Source organism: Calypte anna, chromosome 3 (assembly GCF_003957555.1).
Source record: "Calypte anna isolate BGI_N300 chromosome 3, bCalAnn1_v1.p, whole genome shotgun sequence".
In the NCBI taxonomy this organism is placed as follows: domain Eukaryota; kingdom Metazoa; phylum Chordata; class Aves; order Apodiformes; family Trochilidae; genus Calypte; species Calypte anna.
This window is the reverse complement of record NC_044246.1, coordinates 46,483,324-46,498,829: the sequence shown is the minus strand read 5'-3', so window position 1 is coordinate 46,498,829 and position 15,506 is coordinate 46,483,324. Positions and strand designations below refer to the sequence as shown.

General features: G+C 40.9%; 1 protein-coding gene across 1 annotated transcript; it reads left to right on the top strand.

Moving 5' to 3' along the window:
- The first annotated feature begins 520 nt into the window (after positions 1 to 520).
- AHSA2P lies at positions 521 to 11,588 on the top strand. Its single transcript, XM_030447825.1, has 9 exons — positions 521 to 699; positions 888 to 1,078; positions 5,610 to 5,695; positions 6,325 to 6,439; positions 6,982 to 7,070; positions 7,557 to 7,679; positions 8,839 to 8,940; positions 10,172 to 10,223; positions 10,476 to 11,588. The coding sequence occupies exons 1-9, from the start codon at positions 620 to 622 to the stop codon at positions 10,649 to 10,651; spliced, it is 1,014 nt and encodes a 337-aa protein (XP_030303685.1). The 5' UTR covers positions 521 to 619; the 3' UTR covers positions 10,652 to 11,588.
- Positions 11,589 to 15,506: the final 3,918 nt, after the last annotated feature.

The window sequence follows — 15,506 nt, the reverse complement described above, 5'->3', positions numbered from 1 at the left end:
CAATTAAAACTGATTACAAACGTGGAGCCTCGTCCTTACTTTAGATTAAGTATTTCTCAAGGCATCAGTTTCCCGTTCTTTTACTCAAAATTCATAGCCGCTGGCGAGTTCTGAGTTTCTGAAAACGACTGCCCCGTTTTTCCCAGCGACACGCTCTCCTTCCTCTCAGCAGGACGCTGAGCGACCCCCGCCCCGGGCCCTGCCCCGAACCACCCGCCTGCCCCCGGAGGGACCGAGCCGGCAGGGTTCAACCACAGCCGCGACCCGCCGGCGGCGGAAAAGCCGCAACACGTGAGGTGGAGATTGGGGGTATCCCGGCAGCAGGGTGGGGAGCCACTGCCGGCTCTCCCCTTCCCTCTCTGCGGAGGGTGCGGGGGAGCGGAAGGGCGGCGCGGCCTCGCCTTCCTCCTCCGGCGGTGAGCGAGGAACGGGGGAGGGGAACTTTCTGGCACCTTCTGGCTGGGTCGCCGCCGCCGGCGGGCGGGCGGGCGGGCGGAAGCGGTCGGGCTGCTGGTGGGAGGGAGGAAGGCGGGCGCTGCGGCGGCCGCAGGGAGCGGTACCGGTGCCGGTGGGGGTGCCGGTGCCGGTGAGGGTACCGGTTGGGGTCGGGGGCAGCGCCATGGCCAAGTGGGGGCAGGGGGACCCGCGGTGGATCGTGGAGGAGCGCGCGGACGCCACCAACGTCAACAACTGGCACTGGTGAGGGGCGCGCGCGGCGGCCGTTGGCGGGGCGGCGGTGGTGTCGGTGTCCCTGGTGTCCCTGGTGTCGGTGTCCCTGGTGTCGGTGGGAGCAGAGGCCGGCCTTGGAGGGGTGTCTGCGGAGAGGGGGGCTGGAGGGGAGTGGGATAGGGACCCAGGGCCCTCAGCGGAGCCGCTTCCTGTGATAGGACGGAGCGGGACGCGACCAGCTGGTCGAAGAGCAAGCTGAAGGAGGTGCTGGTGGGGCTGGTGGTGGAGGGGGAGGCCGGGCGCTGCGAAATCAGCGACCTGAAGCAGGTGGAAGGCGAAGCGTCCTGCAACAGCCGCAAAGGGAAGCTCATCTTCTTCTACGAGTGGAACTTGCGCCTCAGCTGGAAAGGTACAGGGGAAGGGAAGCGGAAAGGGAGCGGGGGCTCTGAGGGGACCGGCACGGCGGGGGCAGCCGCCAGGGCCGGGCTGCGGGAACGTGAGGTGATGTGCTGGCGCTGCAGTGACCCTGCTGCTCCTCCTCGGCTTGTCAGGGGCTGGCGGTGATTCCTCAGGCTCGGGCCAACCCTGGCAGTGAGGAACCAGCAAGCCTGCCGTGGGAGAGACGCCCCTGGGCTTTCCTAAGCCTTCTCCGGGTGAAAGGAGTACGGTGACCGGAGGCCCAGCGCGTTTTCCGACCTTCCCTTCCCCAGTTTGAAAGAGAAGGCGTGCGCTGATTATGGGGTCCTCTTCGACTTTATCCCGGTCCTTGTGAAGCTCTGCTAATTCGCTCTGCGGGATCAGGGATGATCAGAAAAGTAAACTTTCGTTTTGGTTGGAAAAAATAGGACAATTTTAGAGAATTGCGGTGAATCAGAGTCGTGGGGAGATTGCACGAGACACGTGGGCCTGAACTGTAATAAATGTGTGTTTTTAAATAACCTCGAAATCCTATCTTGGCTTTTCCTCCCCCCATTCACCTAGGTGTTGTTTTTTTTTACCACCGGCGTTTCTTAGCATTGATTTACCAGCATATCCGCACACTACTGCTCCTTTTGCTTTGCAGGAAGCAAATAGTTGTGAAATTGGGATCGCTTGCAGTGGCGTGCTTAACTTTCTGGTGTGCCCAAATTGCAGCTGTGCTAATGCATGCTTGTGGACAGAAACACGACAAACTAAGTAAAAGTGCAGATGTTTAAAAAAAATTAGCGTAGTTTACATTGAGGGTAATGAATTACATGAGCGAAAAACTCGAGTGGTACTAAGTAAACTAGGAACAATTCTGGATTATTTGGGACAGCGGGGGCTGTGCCCTTGCTTTTTTTGTTGAACTGCATCCACTTGCAGCTCCAGCTTCAGAACTCTGCTGTGCTTGCCCTACGGCAGCTCTGTATATGCAGGCCAACCTTACAGCGTTTCTTTGGGCTACATCAAGGAATTATTTCCATTTATTATACGCCTAGAGCTTGATGGCAAATGATGGACCATCTCTGGCATTTGAGTAGGAAGCAGGAAGAGCTGATAAAAAGTGCCTGCAGAAGCGATTGTACATGAACTGCCAGATGACAGGTTGTTCCTCCCTAAAATACTGTACTTATTTCTCAGGCCTCAGTATAGGAGGTGGTATTACAAAGGACTATACTTAATTTCTCCTTAATTCCTGTGCCCCCAAACCAGGGTTTAGGCCCTGGATCGGTGTTTCAGGCAGTGCTGCGGGCTGCTCCAGTGGGCTTTCTGGGTTTTGAGCTTCTCCTTTTTGTGTTGCCCTTCCCAGTGCAGTTCTTCATGACTGTGTTTCCTGGTTTGGCTGACTGGAACTTCAGCATTTATTTTGATACTGAGCCCAGTGCTCCTGTTTGAACAGATTTGGAGTGGAGGCCAGCTTCCACAGTAATAGGGGACTTTTAAGAAGTACTGTTATTTCTTTATTTTTGTTTGCATTGATGGTTATGTTTTAAATGTTATGAGCAATTGGTAAACTAAGAACATACTTACACTTACAATCTGAATGTTATTAGAGAGAAAGGCAAACGTTATACTGTGTTGTGCAGTTTATATCAATGCAGTTTAAATAGTTGCCAAATAATTGCCATCAGCTTTTTGTTTTTGTTTTTTTTTAAAGATAAACTAAAATCACTGAAGTTTTAAACACTGGTTAGTTTGGTTTTGTTGGAGTTTTTGTTTCGGTGTTTAAAGCTTAGAAGTAGGCAGAGGCAGTATTCTGTTTGTATTTCTTTGTGAAGTATTTCTAAATTATTTTTCCTCTGCCAGATCTTTATGCTCTTCAGTGTTTACTATAGACAACTGTAGTGTTGCATTAGGTACTTTCTTCAGTGTTGCACTGAGTGGATGGTATCTTGGAGAGCTTCGTTTTGAAGGTGTTTGCTACTACACTGTTACATTCTGAAAGAGCTGGGACTGATGATTTTTTCTTCTTAATTTGAAGCCACCATGTTTTGTGTTTTCTGGGAGCTCTGAGTAAGAAGTGAGAGTTCAGACTGGACTGCTAAATCCACTAATTGCTGTAATTATTTCCTTCTTCTGGGATAACTAGTATTTCAAGCTATACATAAGAATTATATATATCCTTAAGTATTTAGCCAGCTTGAAAAGTGTGATGTTGGAAAACCGTTGCCTTTAGCAATGCAGAGCAGCAAGAAAGTGAGGAACTGAGGGTACTTAATGGCAAAGTGGCTGTTGTATGTTGTTTGTTTGAAGATGTAATGAGGATTTTTAATGGATTATTCTGCCATGTGATGGAAGCTTTGTTAAAATGTGTATGTCCTTTTAAGACGCAGGTATTTCAATAGTGGGTTTATAGGTCAGTCTTTCTAATGTGCTTTTATTATTAATTTTCTAAAATACTGGATTGTCAGGAAACAAAGAAGTCATCTATTTCTAGGCCTGTTATAGGAGTTCTATGGAATTCCAGCAAATTATTTGATTGTTTGATAAAAAGGTAATAGTTTTGCTTACATTACAGTGCTATTAAATGCAGAAGCATTCTGCCTGTGTAATGTTGACCAACTAACTTTGTTAACTGATTGGACTTTGCTGTCCAGCACAGATATAATTTCCATTACTTTCTTGGACAGGCAATTTTTTGAAGGGGAAAAAAATATATATATACTATTTTATGAATTTAAGTTGTTGTCTGGCCTGTGTTATTTGGGAATCTTTATTTTAAGAGTTTTAAAAACTGTTAATAAAATTAACTGAATGAATACAAGTCAGGTTTGCATTTTGCTGCTAAAAACATCTTCCTGCATGCTTGTGCTACCCTTTTGAGGTGAATATCTAAGATTTGTTTAGATAAGTATGATCTGCTTTTGCAAAGATAGTGCTGCATGGTTTTTCCTGTACTAATCCTGGAGCTGGATGAAGGCAGTAAAGAGAAAATTGAGATGGCTGCATGTGATTTCTGTAGGGTCCAGAAGTGTTTTAGCAGTGTAATTAAACAGTTCACATGGCTTTGTGCTTGAGCTAACAGGTTCTTTGGGGAAGCTTTGAGAAGCCCAGAAGAGGTCTTCCCGTTTAGCCTTTCCCTTCATGGGTGTAGTTGCCTACTTTTGGATTAACAGACTTGGCATGTACTCTGCACTGATTGAGCTCCTGTCTAGGAAGGGCTCTTAACACTGTAGCCCACTTTGTGTTTCTGACCACCACCAGCTCTTTTTCTTGCTGAGAAACATCTGAGCATTTGTATGTGTACTGTGATCTTGACCACCAGTAGCCTGTTAGGTTATACCTGTGCATAGAGCCCCCCTATAGCATGGTGGTTGTTTCAACGTAGTGGTTAAAAATAATAAAAGGAAAGTGATGTTAAGTAGTGGATGAATCTAGCCAGCTCCTTGGAAGATGAGAGAATCCAAAGAAATACTATTTCTGCCTTTAGGATAATTTCCCTTTTGCAGTCATACTTAACACAGGGTTGTTTGTATTTTAGAGTTTTGCTGAAAGCCTGATAAAGCTTGTTGTGTTGTGCATGTTTTGACCTTTAAGTTGTTAAAACAGTATGAAGATAACTGGATTTGGGGTAGCACTACACATTTCTCCTGTTGCTTTCTGAAGAGATTTTAACATGATCTAAATAGTGAATTAATTTAAATCACTAAGTGCTTCTGCAAGGCCAAGGGGAAGGAGTCTTCTGGGTAATGAGAAAAAAAAAAAAGTGTTAGACCTTAAATTCTGTTTTTTCACTGTAAGGCCTGACGTAAGGAATTATGGTACACAGGGTTCATATCCCAGAAAATGCTTATAAATCTGTGTCCATAAGGGAGAGCTTAATTTCTGTTCTTGCAAAGTCTTTCTAACAAGTACTGTGGTTACTAGCAGTTTGTGGTAAAGCTACAAAGATTAGGAACATTTTTCCTAACCTTAAAAAAAAGCTAGTAAAAATTGTTCCAAAATGTTTGCAATTGAGGTTTGATTTAAAAAAAACCTCACTTGCATATCTGTCTGTTGTACATACTTACATTTTATGGTGACATACCAGTATGTTGGGAGCTTTTGAGATATTCAGGAAGGAACAGCTAGTGTTCTAAGGAGCATCTAAATAAAGACAGGTTTAGGAGAAGAGGAGGTTATTTTTCTCCTGTCCCCTTTTAGATTCGGATTCTGTGTTGGCAGATGTAAGCTGAGAACAGCTGACAAGGCAAGAGCAGCAGCAGCAGCAGGGTAGTGCAGACTGTGCTAAGATGTACCTGTGTGCATGTACATATCTTAATGCAACTGTGCCAAAAAATACAGGCCTGAGAACAGTTTGCTATGATAGTACCATGAGATGTTTGAGACTTCTGGTTGTTGTTTAGTTCCTATAAATTAGATTCTAGGCAACTTTCTTGAAGTAACACTGTTATACAACTAATTTCCAAGCATAAAACTCTTGCTATGGGGGAAATAGTTTTTAATAATGCATTTAAGAATTCATTATGTTAATACAGGTACAGTGAAAGAGTCTGGTGAGAAACATAAGGGATCTGTTGAAATTCCTAACCTGTCAGAAGAAAATGAGGTAGATGATACAGAGGTACGTGTATAATACTGATATGGCTATATAGGTTCAGAATTCTTAAATAAAGTGTTAATTGACATACAGGCATCATATTTCAATTTATCCTGTGATTAAGTGGAATAGTAACTTCTGGGTGGTTTACTTAATGTTTTCATTTTTAATACTGGAATAATAACTTGTCTCTGTTTTCACATTCACCTACTAGGAATATGCACAGTTTTCTTTGTTAATTATTGACTGTGTCGATACATTAACTAGAAATTTGAGAAGAACTCTGCTTGTTGTAGTCTTAAAGAAAAACAAGAACACCCCTCCAACTTAAGAGATATCCATATTGGCTGTATAGCAGTTGATGCTGTGGCTTCCACAGATTCGTCAGCCTCTGCTGTGTAGTAGGCAACTCTGCTTATACTTGATGAACAAACTACTTAATAAAGCTACTGTGGAGATGGAGATAATACATTTATTTAAGCTAAAACCCAAGAGGACTTAGTTTTAGCAAAGGTAGGATAAACTAAGAAGATGATGAAATTGCAGCTGTCTCTGAATATAGTAAACAAAGTCAAAATATTTCCCGTGTTTGCCAGAATCCAAAAAGCTCACATTTAGATGTTTCTTAGATCTTGCAATTTTTCTGTTTCTAGATAAACATTAGCAAAAAGAAGGGGGAAGGTGATGTTCTGAAGGACCTCATGAGAACTGAAGGAACGATGAAAGTCAGAGAGGCTCTGAGAGATTACCTGAAAGCACTTAAAACGGGTAAATCAAACCAGTGTTTTGTATGAACAATGTGAGGTCTTTTGTACTTGCCTTTCTTGAGTAGATTGGTAATAGACTGACAGGTCCCTGTGTTTGTATGGTTTGTATTTTTGTCACCAGCCGAGATTAAAGAAGTTAGTTCTGCCAGTCAAACTCTTTATTGCTGTCAAACATGGCAGTATCCAGAAGTTCTTGAAGTGACCCAGGCTGCATTGTGTCACATACTGACTACAGCCCTCAGCTTGTCATTTTTCTGCTGCGCTGTTCAGATGTTCATGGAGATAGTGTATTCCTTCATGGGCAGATGTTTGTTGGGTCAGGCTGTAAAGCCTGTGGTTTTAAGAGACATTGCTGTTAGGCTGTGCTGCTAATAAAAACATATTTTTACCGTATGTTGTCATATGGGTAAGGTCGGGGAACTCTGGGTTGGAGTTGTATATCCCAATTCCACAGTTTTGTTTAGCAAGCTTCATTACATCCATAAAGGTCAGGGTGGTTGTACAACTCAATTTCATACTGAAAAGTGCTTTTCTTCTTTACAGAGTTTACGTTGGGAATGATTCTGCCAACAAAAGCTACTGTAGGTCAGGAACTGGCCACTGAGGAAAAACTAAGCGGGAGCACTGTGCAAGTAAGTTGGCTTTATGCGTTGTACGAGTGTAAATAGGTGTAGTCCCTTTAGATTTTGCAAAAATTGTGTAGTTCTGTGATTACCTGCAAAAATGAAAGCCTTTGGTGTTGGAACTGCTTCCTTGTTGCTATGATCAGGGTCTGTCATAGAGAAACAACCCTTCACAGATCCTGGGCACGAGCCTGCACAGGAGGAGGGTAACTGTGTGTATGCACCTCTTCGTGCTTTTTTCTGCAAGTGCTGCAGCTCCAGCAAGGGGAAGCTGAAATTCGCCTACACAGATCACTTCCCTCAGTTTAAAGTTAGCTCCAGGTGTCTTTGGAGCAAATCACACACTCACAATTTTGTCACTTAGTTTAGTGAATCCTGATTAATGCAGAAGTAGGTTGTATAAATAACCTACATTCACAACACATTTAACTCCTGCCATTCCAGTACTTTTGTTTGATCTTCTACGCATTCACATGAATATTGTTTGCTTTGCAGGATTCCATTTCACCACCATCTTTGGATATAGTTGGTGTTAAAATTCCAACAGTGAAGATACTTATGAGAGAAATCTTCAACTCTCCAGCAGACGAACTTTACAGCATCTTCACAACCAAGGAAGTAAGTGATTCCTCCAGTAGGCAATGTAACCTAATGTGGATGCTCATATATCTGAATAGCTGTATAGGTAATTAATGTGTCACATCCAATAATGTCAAGAACAGATCATCTGGAAACAAAAGGATTAATGAGCTTTCCTTTCATGTAACTTTGGTAAGAATCTGTAATTGTCAGCATTTGCTCCTCAGGTTTTGCTGAGAAGCTTCACCTTTTAAGTGACTGAGAAATTTCAGTTGGTCCATAAGTAGCTGACAGTTGCTGAGTGAGGCAGTGTGTCACTTTGGTTCCTGCCCAGGAACAATGGCTGGGTAGCCAACATCACTGACAAGTTGTCAAGTTCTTGGAGTAGCAATCAGAAGGTACTAGAGGATCATTCAACTTTTACCTTTTTACTGAGAGCATATTAGGGTGGCTTTAGACTTGCAGGTTTTTTTTGTTGGTGGGTTTTTTTTGTTGCTGTTGTGTTTGGTTGTTTTTTCCCAGTTGTTACTGTAATAGGAAGAAAAGCCACTAAAGCAAAACTGCATCTTGTGTAGTTTGTGTGCAGCTCAATCACATGCTACTTTGCTAGTTAAAAAAAGGTTCACTTTCTTACCTAGGTCTTTGTCCTTCAAGAGCCTGAAGTGCTCATCAACAGCGCTGTCACCTTAAGCTTATTATAGTGCACAAAAGGCAAAGTTACTAGTTTGGGTTTGTGTCTCTCAAAAGGGCCTGGGATGGTTATCAGTGATTACATTCTAAATTACAATCCCAGTGCTGCCAGCGGGAACCAGTAACAGCTCTGAGCAGCTCTTTTGCACCTTCCTTGAGCTGCTGCTCTCTCTCATTTCCAAATCTAGCAACAGCCAGTCCTGCCTTTGTATATGTGTATGCGTGGTTTGTCCATGCCCCTTGCAGGGGGCAGCAGTCTTTGTATTTACCATCACAGTTTTCTCAGTATTTATGTTCTCATTCATCACCTTATTGGCCCTTGCTGCTACCACAAAGCTCAGTGGGAGTGCTTTTAAAATGAAAAGCCCAAATAGTGCTCAAAGATTCTTACATATATTACAGTTCAGATAATTTCTTCAGCAAACCTCCCTTGTCTCACAATACGGGGTATTATGCATCAGTACAGACGTGCAGTTAACTGACCTATGCTGTATTCTTTTTTTGCTAGTTGGTACAGAAGTTTTCCAAATGTCCCGCTGTGATTGAAGCAGAGAAAGGAGGCAAAATTCAGATGTTTGATGGCTGTGTCAGTGGTGAATATACAGAATTGGTAAGAATTCTGCTCCTACTTTTTGCTTTAAAAAAATGAGGGGTGTGTGTTAGCTTCTCTGGCTAAAAAGTAATGTAAGTTTCTGACATCTCATCTTGTCTAATGCATATTCAGTTCCTCGATTTCAAAGCCAGAAATTTGCCATTATGTTGTGTGATTATTTATTTGATTTTTTTTCCCCATAAGAAGAGCAAGCACTGTCTGCACCGAGGGAGAAAAACTCTTAGCACCACTCTTTTTTTACTAGACATGAGAAAGCAGGTTTAAGGTTTATCTCCCAAATTTGTATCACTTATTCTTGTAAGTGGAGATACAATGTAGGGAAAATATCACATCCTCCTTGATTCAATACTTTTGCAAATAAAAGGGAAAAAATGAAAATTAGAGCTCTGCTATATTTTGGAAACCTCTGAAAAAAACATTTGCACAGTTGTTAAGATTGGACTTGGTTATCTTAACATGCATCCAGCTGATGGGCAGTAAGTGTCACTTACAACCAGACAATTTTTAATAAAGCCAAACCTTGGAGAATGGGATTCAAGATGATAAAAAAATGGCCTTTTATTCCAGAAAGAGCTGAGTCTGGAAACATGCTGCAGATTAAACCTGAGACTGGCCTCAGTGGTGACATCCCATTATGGATGCTGAGGGAAGTCAGCTGTATTCATCAACCTTTGCAGTTAGATACTGAACTATGTAGCTGAATATAAATATAAACCAATATAAACCAAATATAAACTTAATGCCTTAGTGAGAACAAGGAGCCTGACTTAAACCAAACTTCAGGTGACTTAATGCTTGTGCTGAAGTCCCTTCCCTTCTGAGGAGGCTGTAAGTAATTTTTATGCAGTAGTGCCTAACCTGTACATTCAAGCAGGCTGGATGGCTTAACAGAAAGTACTGGGCATACCCTGTCAAAATTAGAAATTCCAGAGGTGGAAGTATGACTGTTACTTTTGCCGAAAACCAACGTTGTATGTGTGGTAACTTACCAGACCTTTTCCCACAGATAAAATAAAACACAAATGTAGCAAGCAAGACCTTGATGAAAACAGTTTATTTAAAAAAAAAACACAACAAACCCCTGTCTTTGCATTGTCCACATGTATGTGTCTGCTATTACATAAGATAAATCAGGAGAGGAATATTTTCAGGGGAGAACTGGTATTGAGTAGTTGTAATGGGAATTATCTCAAATGCTAATGGGGACAATCTCCTCATCTTCTTACAGGTCCCGAGCCAAAGAATTGTCTTGAAGTGGAGGTGTAGAAACTGGCCTGATGGTGAGTCTCAGTGGACCTCTGACAGAGGCTACACTCTGGGGGCAGCAGGGAAAAACTTGACAGCTGAGAGCTTTGCTCACTGGAAGCTCACCTAGTCTGTGTTCTTTGGAGAACAGCCTGATGTCCATAGCAGTTGTCCTCTATGGAAATAGGCTTTGCTCGGATACAGACAAAAGCAGAGAGAAAATCAGCAATAACAAATGCAGTCCTTTAAAAAATGCTTCACTGAAATGTTTTATTTTCTTCCTTCAGAACATTATGCAATGGTAGCCTTGAATTTCAAGGACATGGCTGCTCAAACGGAACTGCAGTTAGAGTGCAATGGAGTTCCTGTCTCTAACGAAGACAGTACAAGACAATGTTGGAAGAAGCAGTATTTTGAAGAAATACGTATTTTTCTTCAGGAATCCAAAGACAATATGGAATGATAGCAGCACTGTAGTTTTGTTAGGGCATTGCTTTTTATACGTTGTTAACATTTGGTTTTTTAAAAAGTAATTTATTTGTGGGAAGAATTGAGGCCCACCTCTATGATACTGTAAATAATTGAAGCATTATTTAAGGATTTCTACTGAATGCGGTGGCGAGTAAGGCAGGCTGTGTATGAACAGCTTCACTTGGGGAAATTGATCTCTCTTCTGCTTGCCTGCAGCTTAACTTCAGAGAATAATTATGATGCAGCTGCAGTAAAGTACTACCAGAATAGGTAGGTAAGCGACACAAATCAATAGCATTTGCAGTTCTTTAATATGCAATGTATCAAGTGGCAAAATTGAATTTCTCTAGGAGAGGGGGTTCCCATCTGAGGTGAGCTGAAAGGGATTATGGACTGCTGATACATTAGAGCTTTCAAGAAGAGTGGGGATGGATACGGTTTACAGCTTCTTTAAATACTACTTAAGATTGCTTTAAGTGCAGACTGAGTTTGTTTCTAACTCCATAGACAGTTTTAGGAAAAGATAATTAACAATGTCATGCAATTCAGGTTAGTCTGACAGTTACCACTGCTATGGCTGCATGTGCTGGACTCCCTTTCTTGACCTGAGTGTGAAATTTATTTTGGAAAAAACAAATAGTAATAACACTTTCATTCTGCAACTCTGTAAACCTTCCACTTGCATCTTTGAGGGTTCCTGGCAATTCTGTATCTTCAATAAAAGCGGGCAACTGTTTGTTAAAGAAGTTTGGGATATTCAAAGTCAATAATTGTTACTTTAATTAAACCACATTGAGGTTAGTAAGGATAACTTAATTCTAAACTGCTTTATAAAAAGTGCATTAAGTATGCAATTTGAAACAAATTGACCAAAAAAGGCAAAGCTGCCTTTGGAAAACATGGGTGGTTCAATAAAATCTGTGATTTTACGTGCAGTGTATTTTTTCCATTAACTGATAAAACACCTTTCACTGTATAGTAGTCAAGTCCTGTATATTTTATTTTTACAGGACACCAACATAAGGCAACTTTACCACACAAACTTACATCATCCAGAAGATAAAGATGTGCTGCTCATTTCTACAAGTGAGGTTTTCCCTGAAAAGTTTGCTGTCAGTTATCCCCTTTGAACTTAGGTGACATTTGTTGCAGTAAGAAGAACAAATGCCTCACAGTAACCTATACAGATGGGTTACAGAGTCTTGCATGCTTATTTTAGGTGTCCAGATAGGGGGCGAGAACAGCCTCTTAGGAAGAAATGTCCTGTTTTAGCACTGAGAAAGCACTCAAAGTTTAGTTAAGTTTCCTGACAAATATTTAAAGAGCCTAAAATTTAGAATACAAAAATGGATTTTAAGGGTAATGATGACGAAGGGGCAACCTTTAAATAAAACCAGAAAAATCTCAGTTTAAGACAGAAATCAGGGTAAGCAGGTCTGTGTATAGCTGTTTTAAGAGATTTTGTGACAATTCAGTATCTGAGACTGTTACCTATAATGATAAGTGTCTTTAGACAGTATCTCTATTCTACAGCCCCATTACTTCTCTGGGCAGTGTGCCTCACCTGTTTTCCTCCTGACCAAAACCCCCTTCTCTTCACTTTAGAGTCACAAGTGCCCACTACTTGTGTGTTTTGCTGGTCTGAACGCTCATCTCCACTAGCAGGAATATTCAGCTGGATCAATTGGCAGTCATCAGTGTTTAAAGAAGTGACTTACTGGTGTTTCCAGAGTTGCACCATTCACTTCCAGGTGTGGGACAGCCAAAAACCCCCCAGAAGTCTTGTGTTGCTGCTGGGAGGTCCAGGATTATGCCAGGAGGAACAGCCCCAGCCAGCTCTGACTTACTCTGTAAGGAAGGGGTAGTGAACTGGAGGTGACATCTTCTGTAGGGTTCTTGTTCCCTCGCATGCATGTGCAGCTCTAAGTTTGGTAAGTACAGGCTTTCTTAAGTTTACAATAAGATAGGAAGTGCCTACCTTTTCATCCTGCTTGTAGGCCAGCCTAGTGTAAGAAACAGGTAGTGTTCATAGCCCAAAGAGCCCCTGATGACTGCCCTTAGACAAAAAAAAAAAAAAAAGCCATTAATGACATTGACATTTTTTTTCTTATTGTTTTACCAGCATTTCTGCACTCCTCCTATCTTCACTATATGTGCAAGAGCTTAGCTGACATTAGTACTGTATTGCCAACCTAGAGGTTCAATTTCTGCACACAATTATTTTGGAATTGAGAAAAATCAAAAGTTGATTACACGTGCAGCAGGTAGCCTGCAGGAGAACTTCTAGCAAAGTCAGCCAGCCATAGCCTAAAGGAGCAATTGTTACCTTAGAGAGGCAAAACAATTTGTTCTTGAGTGTTAAAATTCCTGATAGACTCTCCAAGAATGTAATAAAACCAAAAAATATTAAACTACTTGTCCTTCCTTCTCAGCTCTTGAGCACAGTTAGGAGTTACATATAATTTAGTAACGGTATGATAATTGTTTGATAGTATCATACATAATACAATTATAGTATCCATAAATGAAGTTTGTTTTCTAAGTAAGTCTCTCTGAAGAGTCCCCCATTTTCCAACATAAACAAAAGTGAAAATAGCAGAAGTGGAGACAGATGCAGAGTTTGTAAGAAATATGATCAGATTGATTGGAATTCATGTGTTTTAAGGAGATTGTTCAGCACAGAAGACATTCCATGGGGTATGAGTAGTATCAAACAAGTGACAAACCAGAAAGAGGACAAGGTAATTTTGCTTGTGATGCACTGCTTTCATAACATACTAAAATTCTGCATACAAACCTGGTCTCAGAGGAAAAATAAAAGGAAAAACAATTTTTCTTTTCTAAAAGGAAAAATAATTAAATGTGCAAGTCAAGATTTCTATGACATTAACCAGAAATCTGTACAGAGGAGGGTCTTCACAGCTGAAGCCCAGGAGACAGAGGCTTGTTGCTGGGGACTGCACAGTGAGGACAGTGGAAGGGGAAAGTACTTTAAAAGCTTAATTTGAAAGGGTTAAATTGGAGGTGGGACTTCCAGGAGGAAATAGATAATTTAAATGAGGTGGGATGAGCCATGGAAGATAATAAAAGCATTAAGGGACTGTGGAAGCCATTTAAAGACAGGTTGTTTTTAAAGACAGAGATTAAAAAAGCATTCATGAAGGTAAAGAAATACAAACTAGAAAATGGGTTAAAATTAAAAGAATGGGAATGCTATGGAAGAAACCGTGACTTACTTAAAGAACATACAGAAATATAAAAAGAACATAGGAAAAAAACACACAGAGGAAAATAAAACAGGTGCAAACAGGAATATAGAAGACAAGACAAGTTTGTGCAGGTACTGCTTCCTTTTGTTCAAAAAGGATACCAGGAAAAAAATTCCCAGTAGAAGTTGCAGGAATACTCAAATTAAGAGAGAAAATGAAAAATAATGTAAGGAAGGCAAGAGTAGTAAAAACTGATACTGCTGCTAATCTTGACACAACTTTTAAGCAAGGTAATAGAAAAGTTAGTATTAAATTTAGTCAGTTTAGGACTACAGGATACTTACTTAATTAGAGCTGATCACAATTTTTTAATATCATGTCAGATTTGCTTTTCAAAGAGGTTGCAAAGGACCTACTGGCCCAGCCTAACTTGTAGGTACTGCATGTGTCTTTCTGCAACAGCAGCCTTTGCCTAGAGCTGCCAGACCCCCGCAAACATCACAACTTCTTTGTGAATGGAAAATGCTTATCAAATAAATAGACTTCCAGTGGGGTTCTAGATGGCCAGTTATGTATGTTACAAAATAATTGACAATAAAATACAAAACTACCTCTAATTGCATTTGCAAATCACATACAGCTCTGAAGGGGAAAACATCCTAAAAATAGGTTTAAGGGCTTAGTGAATAGTCAGTGTCCAGTTGAACATAGTGGATTAATGTTCATCATCTGGGAATGCAGAAGAGACAAAAGGGTGGATTTACTTGTGTATAATTTATGAAAATTACTAAAATTATGTTTATAATTGTTATGCAATTCAAAACAGGTTTTGAAAGAGAAAAACCCATGACATAAGACAGAACCCCACTCTTTAGTAACTGTATTATGGCTTCATCTCACTCTACATAAGAAGCTTGAGCCAGTGAAGTGCAAGAGCGGAAAGGTGAAGTCAGAACATACCAAAAATCAGAGGCACATTTCAATAAGAGAAATTATTGAGACTGCTCACCAAAGGGTTTTGATGGCTGCTTCATCTCTTGAAGATTTTGAGATCAATAGGAGAATATCCTTCTAAAGAGATCTTAACCCATCCATTACTTGGTTTGATAGAAGACTTGATGAATTCTGATACTTGTTATGCAGAAGTTCTGAGTAGAAGCTGTTGATGATCTCTCTGAAGTTACAATCTGAGGAGGAGTTGATCAGAAAGGGTAATAAAATTACTCCTAAAGAAAGTGAAAACATAATTAACTTCAAGTCTGAATAACAAGAGAAACTTAAACACTTGCTAGGAATAGAAGATGAAAAAAAATATATGTATAATAATAGAACTTTAAAGACAGAAGCAGTTCATTACAGAAGGTTAAAATCCTGAGTAGATTCAAAGAGTAAGAGTCATCACAAAGCATCACAGTAGAATGATGGAGAAGCAAATGATGCTCAGTGACACCAAATGGTAGACAGAATGAAAGGAATTTGGAAGAAAAGACCACAATAGGCATGTTATGTGGGCAACAGAAATACAAATGACCTAAGCAACTGGAAAATGAAGCTGAAAATGGAGTTTAATCAGATATTAAAATCGGTATCATTGACAGTCTGAAAGATCACATAGGAAATGGATATTGCTGAGAAATA